Here is a 17,990-nt window from a genome sequence, read left to right as displayed (position 1 = left end):
CACCTTGGGCCCTTAGCTGCGCTGAGGATCAGGTTAAGATCTTTAAATACCTTTGCCACTGTCGTCCTCATAGTAATTTTATGAGGCAAATTAATTCTCTTTTTACTGAAAAGGAAACTGAGACTTGGAACACTTGAGTGGCCTGCATTAGGTATGTGTTCAAGGAAATGGTGGGACATAGATCTACCCAATTGCAGTGCCCAAGGTCACACACACACACACACACACACACACACACACACACACACACCCACTATGCTATACCACTTCCCCTGTGGTTCTTCTCAGTTCCAGCTTGGCTACAGTCCTGGTCCCCAGGTCCAGTTAGCTCAATGGGGCCAGAAAGGGTGATGGGCAACAGTGGCCTGGCCCTACAGAAATGACTCGAGGTCCCAGGGTGCCGACAAAGGACACTGATTACTTGGATCAGTTCTGGAACTTCGGTACATGCAAGAATCACCAGGGATTCTAGGCAGGTTGCAGAGCCCCCACTTTGAGGTTGCAGAGCCCCCACTTTGAGAAAGTCTACTTTTTAGACCTGAGTGAGACCTTGGGATCCGCATTTAAGCCACAACCATTCTTAATGCTCTATCTGCACCACTGAGCACTGCCTAGGTGGGTGTGTGTATGTGTGCATACGTGTGCACGCAACCCATTGACCACTTGAGAGTAACTTTGTCTAGGCCTTAATCACCTGCTGTGGATTTCGCCTTTTGAGCCCAGCTTTGCGGTTTGCCAGACAGGATAGCCTTCACAAAGGATCCTCTTCCTCCACAAGGTTTTGCTCAACAAGTTCAAAAGCTTTTTGGCAAAAAGTCACTTGCCTTCTCTTTCTGGACCTGGGAACAGCGATAGGAAATATCCATGCCTTTTCCCAAATATAATCCCAGAGTCCTCGGAGGCTGAGAATCCTGCCTGCCCACAGCCTCCTGGGACTCCGGGTGGCTTGCCTGCTGGCCAGAGGCACTGAACATCCCCATACTAGAAATGTGGGAAAGATGGTCTGAGTGCTTGAGGACTAAGGGTCTGCTGGAGGAGATAGAACTGACGCATGTGAAAGAGGCAGGCACACAAATACAGCAAAAAACAGACCCAATGCAAAACCACACATCGTGAGAAGCCAAAAATCCAGACCTAAGTTTGGATGCAAGGTCTAATTTTAAAGCGGAGAAAAATCAAAAGAAATGAGATGCAGGCTGCGAGGTGAGCCTTCTGAAAAGCCTTCCCAGAGGAGGCATCAGTCACTCAGTCTCTCCATCATTCACTTGCTGACTCTCAACAGGGTTTAAGTCCTGCCTGGTCACTAACACTGTTGCTTCCCTGTGAGTGTGGCAGAGCCAACAGCTGTATTTATGGGGAACACGCTAGAGATGTGCTGAGCACAGGGGATGCGGAAATGCAGCAGAATGCTCGGCACATGGACTCTGCCCAGGTGGAAAGTCAAGGACATCCTCCTTAAGAAAGGGATGCTTCCGGAAGGCAGCCACACCTGTCGACATGCACACCTTCTCTTCCCGACTCACCTGCCAGTGTGGACACTAAGGCCTCTGTTCCCATCTGCCCACACACCCCATAATCCCAGGGCCAGCCTTCAGGCATAGGGGATATGATCTACCCTGAGGGGGACAGATTGAGGTGAGAGCCACTTGCAGGATATAGGCAGATTTCAGGTGCTTGATGAGAGTTTGTGGAGTCCTTGATGCAGAAGTGACCACACAGCCTGTGAACTGACCCCTGTACCCTCACAGGCTGACTGTCAAGAGGGGCAAAAGCTGGGCGAGGGCTGGTGGGGAGTCTTGTGAAACTTGGACCCATGGGCCCAGAGTTGAGTCCTGACTGCAGGTCTAGGGAGGCTTCAGCGAAAGGAGCAGGATGAGTTAGCTCAAGGACAAGTTCAGGGAGTGGGGAATGCCTTCCCGTGGGAGGAATGACTGCCACAAGATTCTGGAGAGGATGGGAAGAACTCTGGTTACTCTGCCAGCAAGTGACAGAGGTGCAGGGGGAAGGTGAGACAAGGTTGGAGGGTGCACAGAAGCCTGGAGGCCCCAGGGCAAGAGTCGGCTTCACGCAGGACATGGATCACACCAGTGGGCAGGGTGAGGTCATTTTGAAGGGCGTGAAGCATTTGTTCCAAACTGAGATGAAGCCATGCCAGCAGGTACTTGATGCGAGAACACAGCTCAGCCAGCCAGGTCTGAAGCAGGCACAGGAAGGAAAACCAGTGCATTTTGAGAGGAGCCATTGTGGAGGAGTCGTGAGCGGGGGCCACGAGGCTAGGGTGATGTGAGCCCAAATCCTTCTGCGAGAAGCTCCTCCAGGATTGGGAGAGTGTCCCCGTGTGCTGTGCTGACCACTGCAAGAGATCATGCTCAGCCCCAGTTAACACCTTCCTGCTGCAGCGGCACTCCCTGCGTGCGAGCCAGAGCTCTTCAGGCAATTCTTGTGTGATTCTGTGTGATTGCAGTATTCTAAAAATGTCTTTCGAACGGGCATCACATTGTAGTCCCCATGAATTTTTTTTCATAATTGGTGATGATAATCTTAACACTTAAAGCCTATTAAATTATGAAAATACTGAGTGGTAGTAAAGATTGCCCTTTATGTAAGTAGATAGATGTTGGGCTGTGTGTGTGATAACGCTGCTTACATAATCCCCACAACCAGGACCCTGGGGACTCTGACTCGGTGATGGAACGGTTGGTTTAAATTAGGTTTTCCATGTGAAGCATGGTGTCGCTATTTTTTCCTAGCATTGTGGGAAAGTATACAGCAAATGATTTGACTGATAGTAAACAAATCTGGATACGCAGTCAGGATTGAGACACAACCTACGTCGTCATGGTCTCTCTCTGTCCCAGAAATGCGCTGAGAAGCTGGCCTCTCCAGGGGCAAGAGGTTAACTCTTGCTAGCCCCTGGAGTCTCTGCAAGAAGAGGGTGAAGGAAGAGTGACTTTCTGAAACCCTGATTTTCAGCAGGAACGGCGATGAAGCCGTAGAACAAATATAGTCAAAGTTGAATCACTTTGAAGATTTTTATTTTAAGAAGGAGTTTAATTTCCAATTTAGATTCATTAATGTAAACGATCTAAGTGTTGGCTAATGATTTGCCGTTGTAGAATAGGGTTCATTAAAAGCAAATCAGACTACGCCAGCATTGTGGCATAGTGGATAAAGCCACCACGTGTGATGCTAGCATCCCATGTGGCTGCCACTTCATGTCCTGGCTCCTGGCTTCAGCCTGGTCCAGCCCTGGCCATTGCGGTCACGTGGGGAGTGAATAAATGGATGGAAGATCTCTCTCTCTCTCCAGCTGTCTGTCCCTCTGTGTGTGTGTGTGTGTGTGTGTGTGTGTGTGTGTGTGTAACTGATTTTCAAATAAGTAAATAAATCTTTACGAAAGAAAAAAAAATCAGACTAAAGAATTGGACAGAAGCGCTAGCAGTGATCAGTTTCTCCTGACAAAAAAAAAAAAAAAAAACAAAATCTCTTGCTGTCATGCTCAGGCATTGACAGAGGTGACTTACCCGAGTAAGCGGGTGAGCGGACAAGGCATGGAGGTGGGGCGCAAGACAAGCAGCGGCTCTGGGACTCCCAGAAAGCTCCAGAATGGTCTGGACAGGACTTGTCCTGGGCTCTGATCCCAGTTGTGTTCTCCTGATGTTGCCTGAGGCTGCAGCGACCTCCAGAGCAGGCGGAGGGCAAGGTGTGTGCTGGGAGCCCGAGATACAGGCGACAACACGTGCAGCACACACCGCATGTACAGCCGTGCTCCTGGCTGGTACCAGGTGATAGCCCAGCGTTTGTTTTTGTTTTTTCACATTCTGGATTTTTAATTTTTAAACTATTTCTAGGGTGTCTTGGCATCTTTGTATCTTCTTTAATTCCGGCTTGGTCTTCAAATGTGTGGTTCACATTGAGTAATTAGAATACCTGCCAAGGCCAAGTTTAAAGAAATGCAACCTCCATCAGATGAAAGGATACCAACGTGAGAGTTCTGGGTTGACATTAACAAGGATTGTGGCTTAGTTATCTTTCTTCCTCATGAGATGTGGATCCTTGATCTGGAACAAAAGGGGTTAGACTGCCCTCCGTGTTTGCTTATAGCACTAAATCTGTTCATCCTTACCATTTCATCAGTTTGTAGGCAGCATGCCCTTAGCCTTGAACTCTCGTTTTCTGCAGTTGTCTGGGTCATCATGAACTCTGTTCAGGCCTCAGTGTCCCTCAGGCCGTGGCAAACAGTTGCTTTCCAGATCTCAGCACTGTTGCTGAACCAAGGGCAGTCAGTGGGGCCAGGTGGGCTCAAGACCAACACTTTCGCTGGTGAACAACTGAAGTCATCAACCCAGACTTTAGCCAGCATGAAAAACGAACGTGGATGTACGCTCTTGCCCCAGAACCAAAGTACAGGTAGCAGCAAAATATGAGGGTCCTTAAAAAAATTCACAGAAGGTGGAATTAAAAGATGACTGGCAGGTGGATATTTGGCACAGCTGTTAAGGCACTGCTTGGGATGGCTGCCATCCTGATCAGATGTCTTTGCCTTCTGATTCAGTTTCCTGCCAATTCCCTGGGACGAAATAGGGGATGTGCAAGTGTGTGTGAGCCTGCCACCCGAGTAAGAGAGCTGGCGTGAGTTCTAGGGTGTTTGTTTCATCCTGGCCAAGGCCTGGCTGTTTCAGACATTTGAGAAGTGAACCAGCAGTTAGAAAATGTCTGTCTGTCTCTCTGTGTCTCTCTTCCTTCCAGTAAATGTACACATCAGTGAAGAATATTTTTATTTATTTAAGAAACAGACTTCTTTGGAGCAAAAAAACTGAAAGCCATATTATAGCTTTTTCATAATTTGCATTTTCTGAACATTTTCGAAGACCACTTGTAACCTTGGAGATTAAGCAGTTGATTTGGAGGCGCTTTATCATAAAAGGGGATGTGGATATGCAGTGCTGCTAAGTACTAAACTCTGCTTAACAGAAAAGAAAACATACGTCATGTTAGGATAAGTGTAAGCCCGAGATTGGAGAACATGCAATTTGCCTGTATGCATGAAGCATCTGTTGGGCCGTCAGTACAGTGTGTGGAGCAAACGCTCCAAGTTCGCATCCAGGCTTTGCTACCTGTTGGTTGAGGGCCTCTGCAGGCACGTGCGGGCAGTGATAGTCCCTGAACCTTAGGGCCGTTGGGAGAGGTAAAATGCTGAGGATGGTCCCTGCATACTATAAATACCCTCTAAATATTTACTCTTCTCATTATTTTGCCTTTTGAAGAATATGATGACACATTTATAAACAATCATTCCAAAATATTTTTTTGTGGCTTTTCAACGCATAACCTGTTTTGCTGTTTGATAAATGTATTTGATATGTGAGCCAAGTGCATTGATTTCATACTTTTTTTTAAGATTTATTTTATTTTTATTGGAAAATCAGATATAGAGAGAGGAGTAGAGACAGAGAGGAAGGTCTTCTGACTGTTGATTCACTCCCCAAGTGAGCACGACAGCCGCAGCTGAGCCAATCCAAAGCCGGAACCCAGAGCCTCTTCTGGGTCTCCCATGCTTTGGGCCGTCCTTGACTGTTTTCCCATGCCACAAGCAGGAAGCTGGATGGGAAGCAGGGCCGTAGGGACATGAACTGGCGCCCATATAGGATCCTGGTGTGTACAAGGCAAGAACTTTAGCCACTAGGCTACTGCGCCGGGCCTGATTTCATAACAATCTGGATGCCCATCAGAGAAATGTATTTCCATTGATATTACCCATGGGCCTTATTTTCTTTAGTCTCGAGGAACTGTGTAGATCACAGGAGTTTGGGGATTGGCTGCCTTCAGCCTCCTTGTCTTAAGGTGGAGATACAGGAACACTGAGTTTCTTTATCTAAACCCTGGAGCAAAGCAGTGAAGGAGCTGGGCTTTCATGACAGAGTTCTCCGCTAGCTCCTCTCGCTCCAGATAGCAACTTGTTGTTTGTTTCTTTAGGGTTTTTTTTTTTTTCTTGCTGGGGAAAGTAAAGAAGAAGTTGAGCAAGCTTCCAAGACATGGTTTCAGTCATGCCCCACTCTGTGTCTTGCAGGTGAGCTCCTGGGTGACCTGGCTGATCCTCACAGCGGGCTCCATGGAGGAAAAGCGTGAAGTCTTCTCGTACCTAGTGCACGTGGCCAAATGCTGCTGGAACATGGGCAACTACAATGCCGTCATGGAGTTCTTGGCCGGCCTCAGGTAGGGTCAGTGGGGAAGAAGTTGGCTTCCTGGCGATGCTTTCCTCCCTCCCTGAGTTAACTTCCTCTAGCGTGTCCCATTTCTCCAAGTCAGACAACTGTAGCCGTCCTTGTGGGAAAGGTGTCATCGTCTTCCAGAGCCACCAGCTCAAGGCCAGGGATGGTCCCACTGCCCTCTATCCCAATATTAGATGTCACACTGTCGCTTCTGCTGTACTTACGGTCACTTCGGGATCAGCACTGATTCTCTGTGGGTGACACAACAGCAGGAGTCAGGGATAATTGAAGAGCATCCAGGAGACAGGTTCCAAATGCTGCATTTTAGATTTGCTTGATGCAGAGTGCCCCAGAGTGGCCTTTGCAGGCCTAGACCCTACTTTATTTTAATTAAAACCTCAGAAGGCCTTAGAGCCAGGGGACTCTCTTAGACAAGGAATAATAACCTGAGGCCAGGCTCTGCCTTATCCCTGACTCCTGTGAGTTTTGTCTGACATCCCGGACTCGGTTGAAGTTTTTTATTTAACAATATATTTTTTGGAAATTTGATGTGATGAAAGAACACTCTTATTAAATGACTCTGATTTTATACTGCTGCATGTTATTTTCTCAAATTTTCAGCTCTTTTAAAGAAAAACACAGAAATAAGATTTATAAGGCCAAGTGTTATAGTTTAGTGGATTTTTTAAAAAAGTTTTTAATTTTATTTTAAGGCCAGATTTACAGGAAGGAGAGAGGGAGAAAGAGATCTTTCATCTGCTGGTTCACCCCGCAAATGGCTGTGACACCAAAGTTGAACTGATCCAAAACCTGGAACTTCCTCTAGGCCTCCCATGCGGGTTCAGGGGCTCAAGAACCTGAGCAGTCCTCCACTACTTTTCTGGGCCATAAGCAGGGAGCTGGGTCACAAGTGGAGCAGCTGGGACATGAACCAGTGCCCATATGCAATGGTGGCACCATAGATGGAGGATCACCCTGCCACTGCAGTGGGCTCGGTTTAATGAATTAAACTATTACCTACAATGCCAGCATCCCATGTGGGAACTAGTTTGATTCCCACCTGCTCTACTTCCAGTCTAGCTTCCTGCTAATGCACATGGAAAAGCCCAAGTCCTTAGGAGCCTGCTTTCACATTGGAAACCCAGAGGAAAATCCTGGGTCGAGGCTTTGGCCTAGCCCATGTCTGGCCATCTTGGCAATTTATAAACCAGAGAATGGAAGAGCTCATTCTCTCACTCACTCTGTGTAACTCTGTCCTTCAAATAAATACGTTTTTACTAAAAAGAAATACAAAGATTTCTAATTAAAGATAATTATTTTGTGTCAGTTTAAAATAACCTAAATGAATAGTAATAGGAAAACAGTTCAAGGAAATGAAGCACATCCACGTAATGATTCATTTAACCCTCAAAAATGTTCATGAAAAACTGTGATACCGTTGGAAAACAAATAACATAAATGAGCAAAACTCTGAGAACAAAGCTGTGGGAACTTAATAACTTCATTGTTCCTTATCCAACTGGAGAGACATGAATAGATTAAATACTGGAGGAATATACCTAATATTGTATGTATTTTATAGAAATATGAATGATTTTTTTTCTCTTTGGTATTTTCTGGGCTTTTTTTCTAATGATCCTCTGGTACTTTATCCTCATAAATAAAAGTTTTTAAAAACTCTATCAGTTCTCAATCTAACAAAAAATTACTGAGCTTTGTCTCGACGTATGTTGTGACCACTGCTCTATTTACATAGTAGGGATCATTAAATGATGAGAGCCATAGTCATTTATTTAATTCACTTATCACTCTGTCTCTAAGGTATATTCTCGCTGCCATGTAAGAATCTGATCATAAGACCAGATGAACTGAGTGGGATGAAATCAGAAAACAATTTTATGTTTTCAGACCTCGTGCCCCACGGTTTATCCACTGAAAGATTCCTGTTAGCTTTCTCAGGCTCTTCTGTGGTTACTAAGCAGGAGTTGTCCTGCACTCCGCACCGTGATCACATCTCAGAAATAATAAACCTTTCAAAATATATATAATAAAAAAATAATAAATAAACCTTTCAAGAAAGCAGATTGCCTGAGAAAATCCACAGTGCGATCCAATTCTGTGAAGGCACGATGCACACAGTGTTGCAACTTGCTTAGTGACATAGACACATGTTGGGAAAGCGTGGACAACTGCATAAAGGAAAGAGAACAATGGAGTTTGCGGGGGAGGCCAGGGATGGGGCGTGGGCTCCCTGTGGAAGCTGTCCGAGCTCGGCCACCCTGCGGACGTTGGTTGTTTAGACGGAAGTCGGCACTCAGGCATTTCTCTTGCCATCCTCTCCTGTGTCTCTTGGTTGCCTCCTGTGTCCTGTGATGATATTTTAAACCACTCCGATCCACATCCAAATGTCCATTTCTCATTCACTTGGTAGTTTCCTCCCTTCCCTAACCAGTCTCAGAAACTTGCATTCAGGTGGAAAAAGCTGGTTTGTCTGTCTCCATTTTCTTTCTACCATCCCATCATTCCTGCAGGAAATGTGGACAGCAGAGAAGAGGGGAAGGGAAAGGGATTAAGCAAGCCAAGGATGTTCCCTGATTGGGACCAGGGCAGTCCATCATTGATGCCCTCAACAGAAACAATGTGAACTGGTTTTAGGATTTCTTCCTAGTGATCTCTCTGGCCTTCTCCAACCCTCCTTCCACATCTTATAGGGACCTGACAAAAATGCAATGCACCCATCAGCCCCTACCTCGGGCTCCGGTTCTAGAGGGCCCCCCTCACAGGGTCTTTTCTACTGGTGTCACCTCATTCAGCAGGGTCCGCCTTCCTTCCAGTGTCTACTTCCAACTCCTGGATGGTGTCTAGCATGTTGCCCTCCCAATTCTGCAAATGCAGGCATGTACACTGAGCCCTCGTCCCTTCTCTTGGCTGTCAGGTGGCTTCAGCCAGCCTTTCACCTTAAGCAAGAGTCACCCACCAGCCACTGTCATCAACACAGGTCACAGGTCAACATCTCCATGAAGCTCACTGGAAGCCCTTGACCATGGAGTGCTTTTCCTCCTCACATCCAGTCCTCTTGCCGCCCCCTCCATAGAAACCTTTTCTACTTTCCCGTTTGGCTCATGTGTGGGGGACACAGAAGGGTGAGAGGGCAGTGAGGGCAGAGCAGTTTGTGTACCGCACTGCTGGGGCAGCTTGACATCTGTCTGTTGAAGGTGGGTTACAATGCCCCCTGCTGCCCTCTCAAAATAGGAGAAATCTCACTTAACATCTTGTTATGCAAAATGAGTTGGTGACTCAGTGACAAAGCAATTCTATGGCAGAGGTTAGGGTGGCACACTTAATGTATACTGACATAATCCAAGAGTAGTGGGTAATATTTGAAGATGAAAGGAATTGGGGAGCACATTTTTTACATGCAGGCTGGCCTCTATGAATATTTGTGCACAAATGTTGCCCACCATGCTTCCATATGGCCATGGCTTCTGGAACAGCTCCAGCCTCCACTCAGTGTCCCAGCATCCATCATTACCCCACCCCATATGATTGTGTTTGCTTGTCCTGTGTGTTCCAGCTCACAAAAGTAACATTCATAGCATTTTGAAAATTAGACATACATGGGAATGCAAAAGACATATTAGCACATAAGGAATACTTAGAAGGTTAAAAATGAGCTATATGGGATTGAGTCTATTTACCCGGTATAACATGTCATATACTCACCACAGGTCGAGAAAAGTTTTGAAAATGTGGCAGTTCATGGAGCAGTCGGACATGGAGACCATGAGGAGCCTGAAGGATGCCATGGCTCTGCACGAGTCCTCACGCGAGTACAGGAAGGCAGTGACACGCGCGCTGCACATCCCTGGCTGTAGGGTCGTCCCATTCTGCGGCGTCTTCCTCAAGGAGCTCTGTGAGGTCCTCGACGGAGCTTCCGGACTCCTGAAGCTCTGCCCACGCTACAACTCCCAGGAGGAAACTTTAGAGGTGAGACCTTTCACAGTCACTACTCGAGAAGCAACCGCTCTTTTGGCCAGCCATCCCATCAGGTGTTTTCTGTGCTCCTTAAAGCAATAAAACATCATTTACATGTATATATTATGTAGAGATTTATTTATTTGCAAGGCAGAATGATGGGGTGGGGAGGGTTTGGAGAGAGGAAGGAAGAGAGAGATCTTCCATCTGCTGGTTCGCTCTCCAAATGACCTCAGTGGCTGGCACTGGACCAGGCTGAAGCTAGAAGCCTGGAACTCCATCTGAGTCTCCTGTGTGGATGCCAGAGGTCCAGGTGCTTGAGCCATTATTCATTAGCGGGACTGGAACGAACGTGGAGCCAGGACTTGTACCCATACTCTTCTATCTCTCTCTCCTCTCTCTCTGCCTCTTCTTCTTACCCCTTCACCCCTCCCTACCCCATCCCACACACCCCTCAGTAGGAAAGCAGGAATAGGAAGACTCCTGAAACCCCCTCCTCTCTGTGTGACCTGGGAACACAAGCATCAGGGTATGTAGCAGGCCCACCTGCAATGCCAGCACCCCATGTTGAAGCACCAGTGTTAGTTCCAGCTTCTGTGCTTCAGGTCCATGCCAGTGTGCCTGGGAGTCCATCAGCTAGTGACCCAAGGAATGCTGATGTCACAGTCAGTGGCTTAACCAGCTTTACCACAATGCTACAGCACCATCACCTACTTGCATGTGTCCAGGCCAAGGTTAAATAATTACACTGTTTCTGAGTAGTACAAATAAGCTTGAGTGCTCTGCTGGAAAGAATGCCAAATAGCACTATCAGGGCCTACCCATGTTCCATTAGGTTCAATGTCATAATATGTAAGGACAAGAGGGAAAATATTTCTGAATTTCTTTTAACATAGACAGGTTTTCTTTTTGAGTGGGAATATCTGGGTACAGGGGATAGAGAAAGTCAAGTCAGAATATTTACTTTTCCATACAAGGGGGAGAAAATAGATGTCTGCATGGCCATCATTTTTTGTCCTTTGCAAGAAGATGCTGGGAAAGCTGGAACTTCATCTAAAGACAGGTGCAGGCTGCTAATTTCCAGGCCCAGCACTCCATGGTCCTGAGTTCCAGAAGGGAAAGCATGGAGGGCATGGGGCACTAGAAAGAAGGGAAACTGGGAAACTGGAAGGAAAAAAACAAAACAAAACAGGAAACCTTCTTTACTATGGTATTTAAAAATGAAAGAGGGGAGGATGGCAACACTAGCATGCCATGTAGAAACCCATTCAAGCTCCAGCTGTTCCACTTCAAGTCGAGTTCCTTACTAATGAATCTGGGAAAGAAGCGGAAGATATCTCAACTGCTTGAGTCCCTGCAGCCATGTGGGAGACCTGGATGAGCTCCTGGCTTCAGTGTCACCAAGCCCTGGCTGTTGGGAGCCATTTGGCGAGTAAGACAGTGAATAGATAATACATCTCATTCCTCTTTCCTCTCCCTCACTCAGTCCTCACCCCATGCTGACAGCACTCACCCTCAGATATTTTTTTCCCAAATGAAAGAAAAAGAGCCAGCACTGTGGCATGGCTCATAAAGCTGCCACCTAGTTCCAGTACCCTGTATGAGTCCCCGTTCAAGACCCAGCTGCTCCACTTCTGATCTTGCTCCCTGCTAATAGCCTGGGAAAAGCAGCAGAGGATGATGGCACAAGTGTTCGGGCCCCTGCACCCACATGAGCGATCCACCTGGAGCTCCTGTTTCCTGGCTTTATCCTAGCCCAGCTGCTGCAGCCATTTAGGGAGTGAATCAACAGTTGGAAGATCTCTCTTTCTCTCTCTCTCTGTTTCTACTTCCATAGACATAGGCACCATTGAGCAAAAAGCATCTTTTCCTAATGCCTTCTTCAGGCCTGGTTCCAGTCGATTGGATGCTTTTGTAGTGGTTTTCCCTAGTTCTCACTAGAATAATAAAATAGCCCTGCCCTTCCTCTTTACAAGTGGCTAATACTCTCCCTGGGGATCCCTGCAATAATATTGCCTTGAGTGTTTTAAAGTCAAAATTGGGTGTTGATTCCTAATGCAACTAAACCGTCCAAACAGAAATAAGAGTAAGTTTTGATATTCCACGTGGTGAAATGAAAATGTTTTTCCTAGAGGCTCTTGTTTTCTTTCCAATAAAATAGGCATGCATGCCATTATTTATTACTATTATGATTTCATTCCCCTAGCCAAGTAGGTTATTCAGATGTATCGTGTTAAATCGTGACGCCCAACTCTCTGTTTTTCCACAGTTCGTAGCAGACTACAGTGGACAAGATAATTTCTTACAACGCGTGGGACAAAATGGCCTAAAGAATTCCGAGAAGGAGTCCACGGTCAACAGCATCTTCCAGATCATCAGAAGCTGCAGTCGCAGTCTGGAGACGGATGAGGAGGACAGCCCCAGTGAAGGGACTGGTTCCAGGAAAAACTCCTTGAAGGACAAAGCCAGGTGGCAGTAAGTTTCATGTGTTGCAAAGAGAGAATAGGAATGGGCGTTTGGCCTAGCGCTTAAGTCAACCCTTTAAGACTCCTGTGTTCCTACACCGGAAAGCCTGGGTTCAGTCCCAGTTCCACCTTGACTCCCAATTCCTGTACTGCAGACCCTGGGATAATTGGTCCCTGCCACTTGCATGGGAGACGAGGCGTGGTTTCTAGCTCTGGCTTCATCCCAGCTGCAGCCCAGGTGCAGGTGGCTGTGATCCAGGACTCTCAGGAGCTCTCTGTCGCTCTTATTCTTGCTCTTGCTCTCTATTTCACTCTCTCACCCTCTCCTTCCACCTCTCAGACAAATAATTGTTAAAAATTTTAAAGAATACACTGCTCATTTTCTTCTTTTGCCCTGTAGTTGGTCTCTTCCCTACCTCAGTTTAGTTTCACACACACTTATAAAAATCCACCCCTGTTATCATGACGTCATGCTTTTTTCTCTTCAGACTTACCTTTCTCATTTCACTGCTTGTTTCTAAAATGATTGCTCATAATTTAACTTTTTGTCTGCTATTATCACTTTACAAATCCCGGGACTATTTCTATTGCCATTTCTGAAAAAGTGAACAAGTTAAATTTCAGCAGTACAGCCATGATCTTTTATTTTTTCACTTCTGTAACTGTTTTATTAGTCTTTGGGTCAGGCACTGTACTGGATAGTAAAATATTTTTAAGTCCAATGTATGGATTTGCTAGGACTGGATGATACTTAGACTCAGTATTGAAGAGTGACCCAGCCTCTGGGGTTCAGAGTCCTCGCTTTGAGAAACAAATTAAGAAGATCCCTCGTCCTTCCTCCTCTGTCGGAAGCTGTGAGGTTGCTCACTCATCCTGATTGCTGTTGGCACCAGTCACTGCAGTCCAGCCTGTCAGGCTTGCCCACAGCCAAAAAGCAGGTGGAGACATCAATGGGCAATGGACACCACTCGCATTTCTGCAATGTCTTTTACTCACAGCCAAGCCTAACTGCAAGTGGTGGAGCTTGACCCAGGTGGAGGAGTGCTTCTAAGCCTCATACAGCTGTCAGATCTCTGGTTTTGCCATCCTTGCCTTGAAAGGTTGTGTTGCTGATTGGTGCTCCAGAATCACACCTCATGGCTCTTTTGAAGTCCTTACACACATGTCTGTGTGGTTGCAAAACATTGCTGTTTGTTTGGTGCTGGGAAGGACAATAGTGTTTTCACAAAATATTTTCTGTAGGGGGCAGGTGTCTAGTACAGTGGTTTGATGCCACTGGGATGTTCATTCCATATTGGAGTGCCTGACTTCAAGTTCTGGCTCTGCTTCTAATTCCCCTTCCTGCCACTACTCACGCTTGGAGGCAGTAGTGATGGCTCAAGAAGTTGGTTCCTGCCCTCTACCTAGATAACCCCAATTGAGGTCCTGGCTGTTGGTCCCTGGCTTACAGCCTAGCCCAGACCAGCCATTGGGCCATGTGGTGAGTAAACCAACAAATGGAATATTTCTCTGTCTTCCTCTGTCTTTCCCTCTCTCTGTGATCCTGCCTTCAACATAAGTAAGTAAATCAACCTTTAAAAAAGGAAGGGTCCACAAAGCAGTGTACTGTATGCCATCGCTTAAAACATTAGTATCCTGTCAGTGCACCAATGCCACATGCTTTGCTTCCAATTCAGTTCTTCATTGACGAGCCTGGCAAAGCACCAGACAATGGGCAGAATGCTTGGTTCTCTACACGCATATGGAAGATTCTGGTGGAATTCACGGCTCCTGGCTTCAATCTAGACCAGATCTGGCTGTTGCAACCATTTGGGTAGTGAGCAAGCACGTGGAAAAGATCTTTAACTCTCTCTCCCCATCACCCTAACTTTCAAATGAATTAATTAATTAGTTGATTTTTTTAATGGAAAGGGGATATCATTCCATTTCAACATATTTATAAGAAAAAGCAGCCAGCAGCTTGGAAGGTGAAACTTCTTTTTTCATAGTGAGATCTGGCTGACATTCTTCTTTAAAGCTGCTCTGAAGGAAATCTCCATACTGAATGGATGAAATAATGCAATTCCAAGTGTTCTTTAAAAACAGCAGCCTTCGTGTGAGACAATGGGTGCTTGTGTGTGGAATCTGAAATCTAGATGCCGGCCTTTTCTTTCATCATGCTTTCCTTTCCCCAGCAGTTTCTTTGGCTAACAGTCTTGCACCGTTCCATCACCTCTCTTGAAATTTTTGTTTCCGGTCTTCTGCTTGGTGCGTGTCCTCTTCCTAACCATTTTATCGTCTGCATCCGGGGAACATTCTCTTCCATTGCACGCTTTGCAGATCCTGCCATGAGCACTCTGAGGCGGGAGGGAACTAGCGCAGAAATGCAAATATTTACTTTCCACAGCCTGTGAAGTCCTGTTGGGCTCCTCTCCTGGAAGCCTGTGCACCTGAGGCCCTGTCACAGTTTCCTTTCCCCCAGATGACCGTTCCCCTGAGCACACACAGTCAGGGCAGAGACCGGGACAGTGAACATGGCTCCTGTGAACCCCTGCCGGCACTGGGGGGTCCAATGCTGCTTCAGATCCTGGCATTAGGGTGCCCAATGCAAGGATTCAAAGTGTGTGGGGAAAGGCTGTGCAGGTGCTGAAGCCTGGAAGAAGTGTGCTTTGTTGAGGTAGCTAAAGCAAAAGGTCTGTAATCAAGAGCCTCCTGGAAGCAGTTACAGAAACCCTAGGAAAGCCTTCATAAACAGGTGAAGACTTGAACAGGAAAGAAATGGAGTTGAGAGAATCTCAAAATATCCATGGGATCTAAAATGGGATTGCTGAACTACTGTACAGATGAATAAGCGATGCCCAGGGAACAGAAGTCATTTGCCTGAGCAAAAACAGCAGAGGTTGGCGTGAGCCTGGCCGTGGGGTCAGTCAAGGGCAAGGTCCTTTGCCCTGCAACCTTTTGGCAGAGAGGGGCTGACCCTCCACTCCCCTTCAGTTGGATCATATGAGAACTTTCCAATTACGTTTATTTTTTTTAAATGATTGTTTATTTGAAAGCATTAGAGAATCTTCATTAAGCCTCAACAGAGGCGCCATCCTGGTTGTCTCCTAGGCAGTACAGGGGCCCAAACACCTGAGCCATCTTCCACTGCTCTCCAGACACATCAGCAGGGAGCTGGAACAGAAGTGGAGCAGCCAGAACATGAGCCTGCAACCAGATAAGATGTTGTGTCGCAGGGAACAGCAGTTTTACTTACTACACCGTAATGCTGGTCCCCCAATTATATGTCAATTGCAATTTTTCTTTCTCATCACGGAGAGTAAATAAGCTTTACCTATGTGAATATGTTTAAGTCATGAAGATGTGAGAGTATCATATGTTGCTATTATTGGAAAATGAAAATAAAGAATGTTAAGGTATGTAGGGAATATTAGAAATGCTGTACATATTGATCCCCACTGGGAGCCTACTTCTCTGAGAGCATTGTCCTAAGTTTTTCCTATGTGTTGACTGATAGAAGTCTTGCAACACCTACATTTTACTCAGCTAACAGCACCAGGACATAAATTCAGGCAAACTGGCTCCATGTCCACATACTCGCTAATTATAATTTATAGACTACGTATAGTTGCTAGGTTAAGGAAGTGTTTTCCAGAAAAGAATTTTTAAAACATTAGATTTTATGTAACAGAGGAGGCAAATCCTTTGGACAAGGTGTGGACTTTCTTCTATCTTAAAAGCGAAATTTAGGGGCTGCTGGTGTGGTGCAGCGAGTTAAGCTGATATCTGGCACACCAGCATCTCGAATGGCTACTGGTTCAAGTCCCGGCTGCTCCATTTCTAATCCAGCTCCTGCTAATGTACCTGAGAAAGCAGGGAAAGATGTCACAGGTACTTTAGCCCCTGCACTGGTGGGAAAGCTGGATGACACTCCTGGCTCCTGGCTTTTGCCTCGCCCAGCCTGGACCATTGCAGCCATGAGGGGAATGAACCAGCAAATGAAAGATTCATTCTCTCTAAAGTCTGCCTTTCAAAAAAAAATATCTTTTTAAGAAGTTAAATTTAGGCTTCTGTAGCACCTGATTTTATGTTCAACTGATCTTATTAAATTTGTACAAAGCAATAAACCCTTGCAAAGAAAATATTGAAGTAAGTTGACCAATCTTCGTTGTATCACCTAATAGAAGATTATCCTGGAGAAAGATTAGTGTTTATGTGTCAGTGGATAATTTTTAACTGAAGGTTCTGCAGCAGCCCTCTTGGCAGGACAGAAATTCTCTGTTTTCATCCCTTGGTCTTTTTCCTAAGGCAAACATCCAGAGTGTGCAAGGTGATGTCTTTATCATAAAACCATGTGTTAGTGCTGGATTCATGTTATTTCATTCCAAAAATAACTGTTGAGTGTTTCACCTTATTTCTTTCTATAAATCCACAGAAAATTGTCCCCTGAGAGAGTCAGGCACATAACTGTTTGAAATGCCCCATATTATCTAAGAGACAGAGCTACCACTAGTTTCCTGCTTAGAATGAGTTTATTTCATTATGAACAATTGCCAATTTTATTTGGGGCATTAGTCCCTAAAAGAATGTTTTTTAATGGAATTATTGCCATCTGGCATTAGCTCTTAATGCATTCTAAAACAAAAGCTGATGTCAGGGCAGACAGCGTCCCCTCTCTCAGCAGACATCATCTCGGAGAGAAAAACAGACCCCAGGACACCCATGTAATTTTTCTTTCCAGATGTCACTTCTCATCATGCCTGTAGGTTTTAGCTGAAAAATGCCTGATTTCACTCAGAACAACAAATTGGTGGAGTCCGAGAAATACCATTTCTCTTGCTAAATTCAAATCAGAGGTTCCTTGTCCATTTCAGCATCTGTTCTATTTTCACGGGTACTGATGTGCACCCATCAAGGCCTGTTTGCACGTTAAAGAAGCAACAAGAAGAAATACAGAGAATGCACAAATGATCTGGTGGCCATGGCCCCTGCAGAGGACAGCTGGGCTGACTGAGGCTCAGGAAGAGAAAGGGGTAGAACCATTGAAACCACTGGAGCAGAACCCTAAGAGTAGGCGTCACATCAGGGACCCTGGAGTGGCACTGGGTGGCCATTCCCCATCCCCAGCCACTACGGAGGCAGGGAGGCTGGGCGCAGCTTCTCCCCTAATTCCTCCCCCTCCCCCAGATACAGGAGGAATTAGGGGAGAAGATTTGGAAGCAGAGGTCTCATGCACACTCCCCTAGTCCTCGACCCTTCCCACCCTGGTCAACTATGTAAATATCATAAAAAATAAAAAGCAAGTTTAAAAAAAAAGAAGAAGAAGAAAGGGAGACAAAGTAAGGGGAATGAAAACAAT

The 17,990-nt window shown here is 46.0% G+C and overlaps 1 protein-coding gene across 4 annotated transcripts in view; it reads left to right on the top strand.

Moving 5' to 3' along the window:
• PLCE1 (phospholipase C epsilon 1) overlaps nucleotides 1-17,990 on the top strand; it is a 239,590-nt gene that overhangs the window by 159,367 nt on the left and 62,233 nt on the right. For all 4 annotated transcript variants that reach the window (XM_040992440.1, XM_040992438.1, XM_040992439.1 and 1 more), the window contains 3 exons: nucleotides 6,071-6,216; nucleotides 9,941-10,199; nucleotides 12,457-12,662. In XM_040992440.1, the coding sequence (XP_040848374.1) occupies nucleotides 6,071-6,216; nucleotides 9,941-10,199; nucleotides 12,457-12,662 (611 nt within the window). The remainder of the gene's footprint in view (nucleotides 1-6,070; nucleotides 6,217-9,940; nucleotides 10,200-12,456; nucleotides 12,663-17,990) is intronic.

The sequence above is a fragment of the Ochotona curzoniae genome, unplaced genomic scaffold, assembly GCF_017591425.1.
Source record: "Ochotona curzoniae isolate NIBS_2020 unplaced genomic scaffold, NIBS_Ocur_1.0 contig_66, whole genome shotgun sequence".
In the NCBI taxonomy this organism is placed as follows: Eukaryota; Metazoa; Chordata; class Mammalia; order Lagomorpha; family Ochotonidae; genus Ochotona; species Ochotona curzoniae.
The sequence above is the reverse complement of the archived record's forward strand: the minus strand, read 5'-3'. Positions and strand labels throughout refer to the sequence as shown.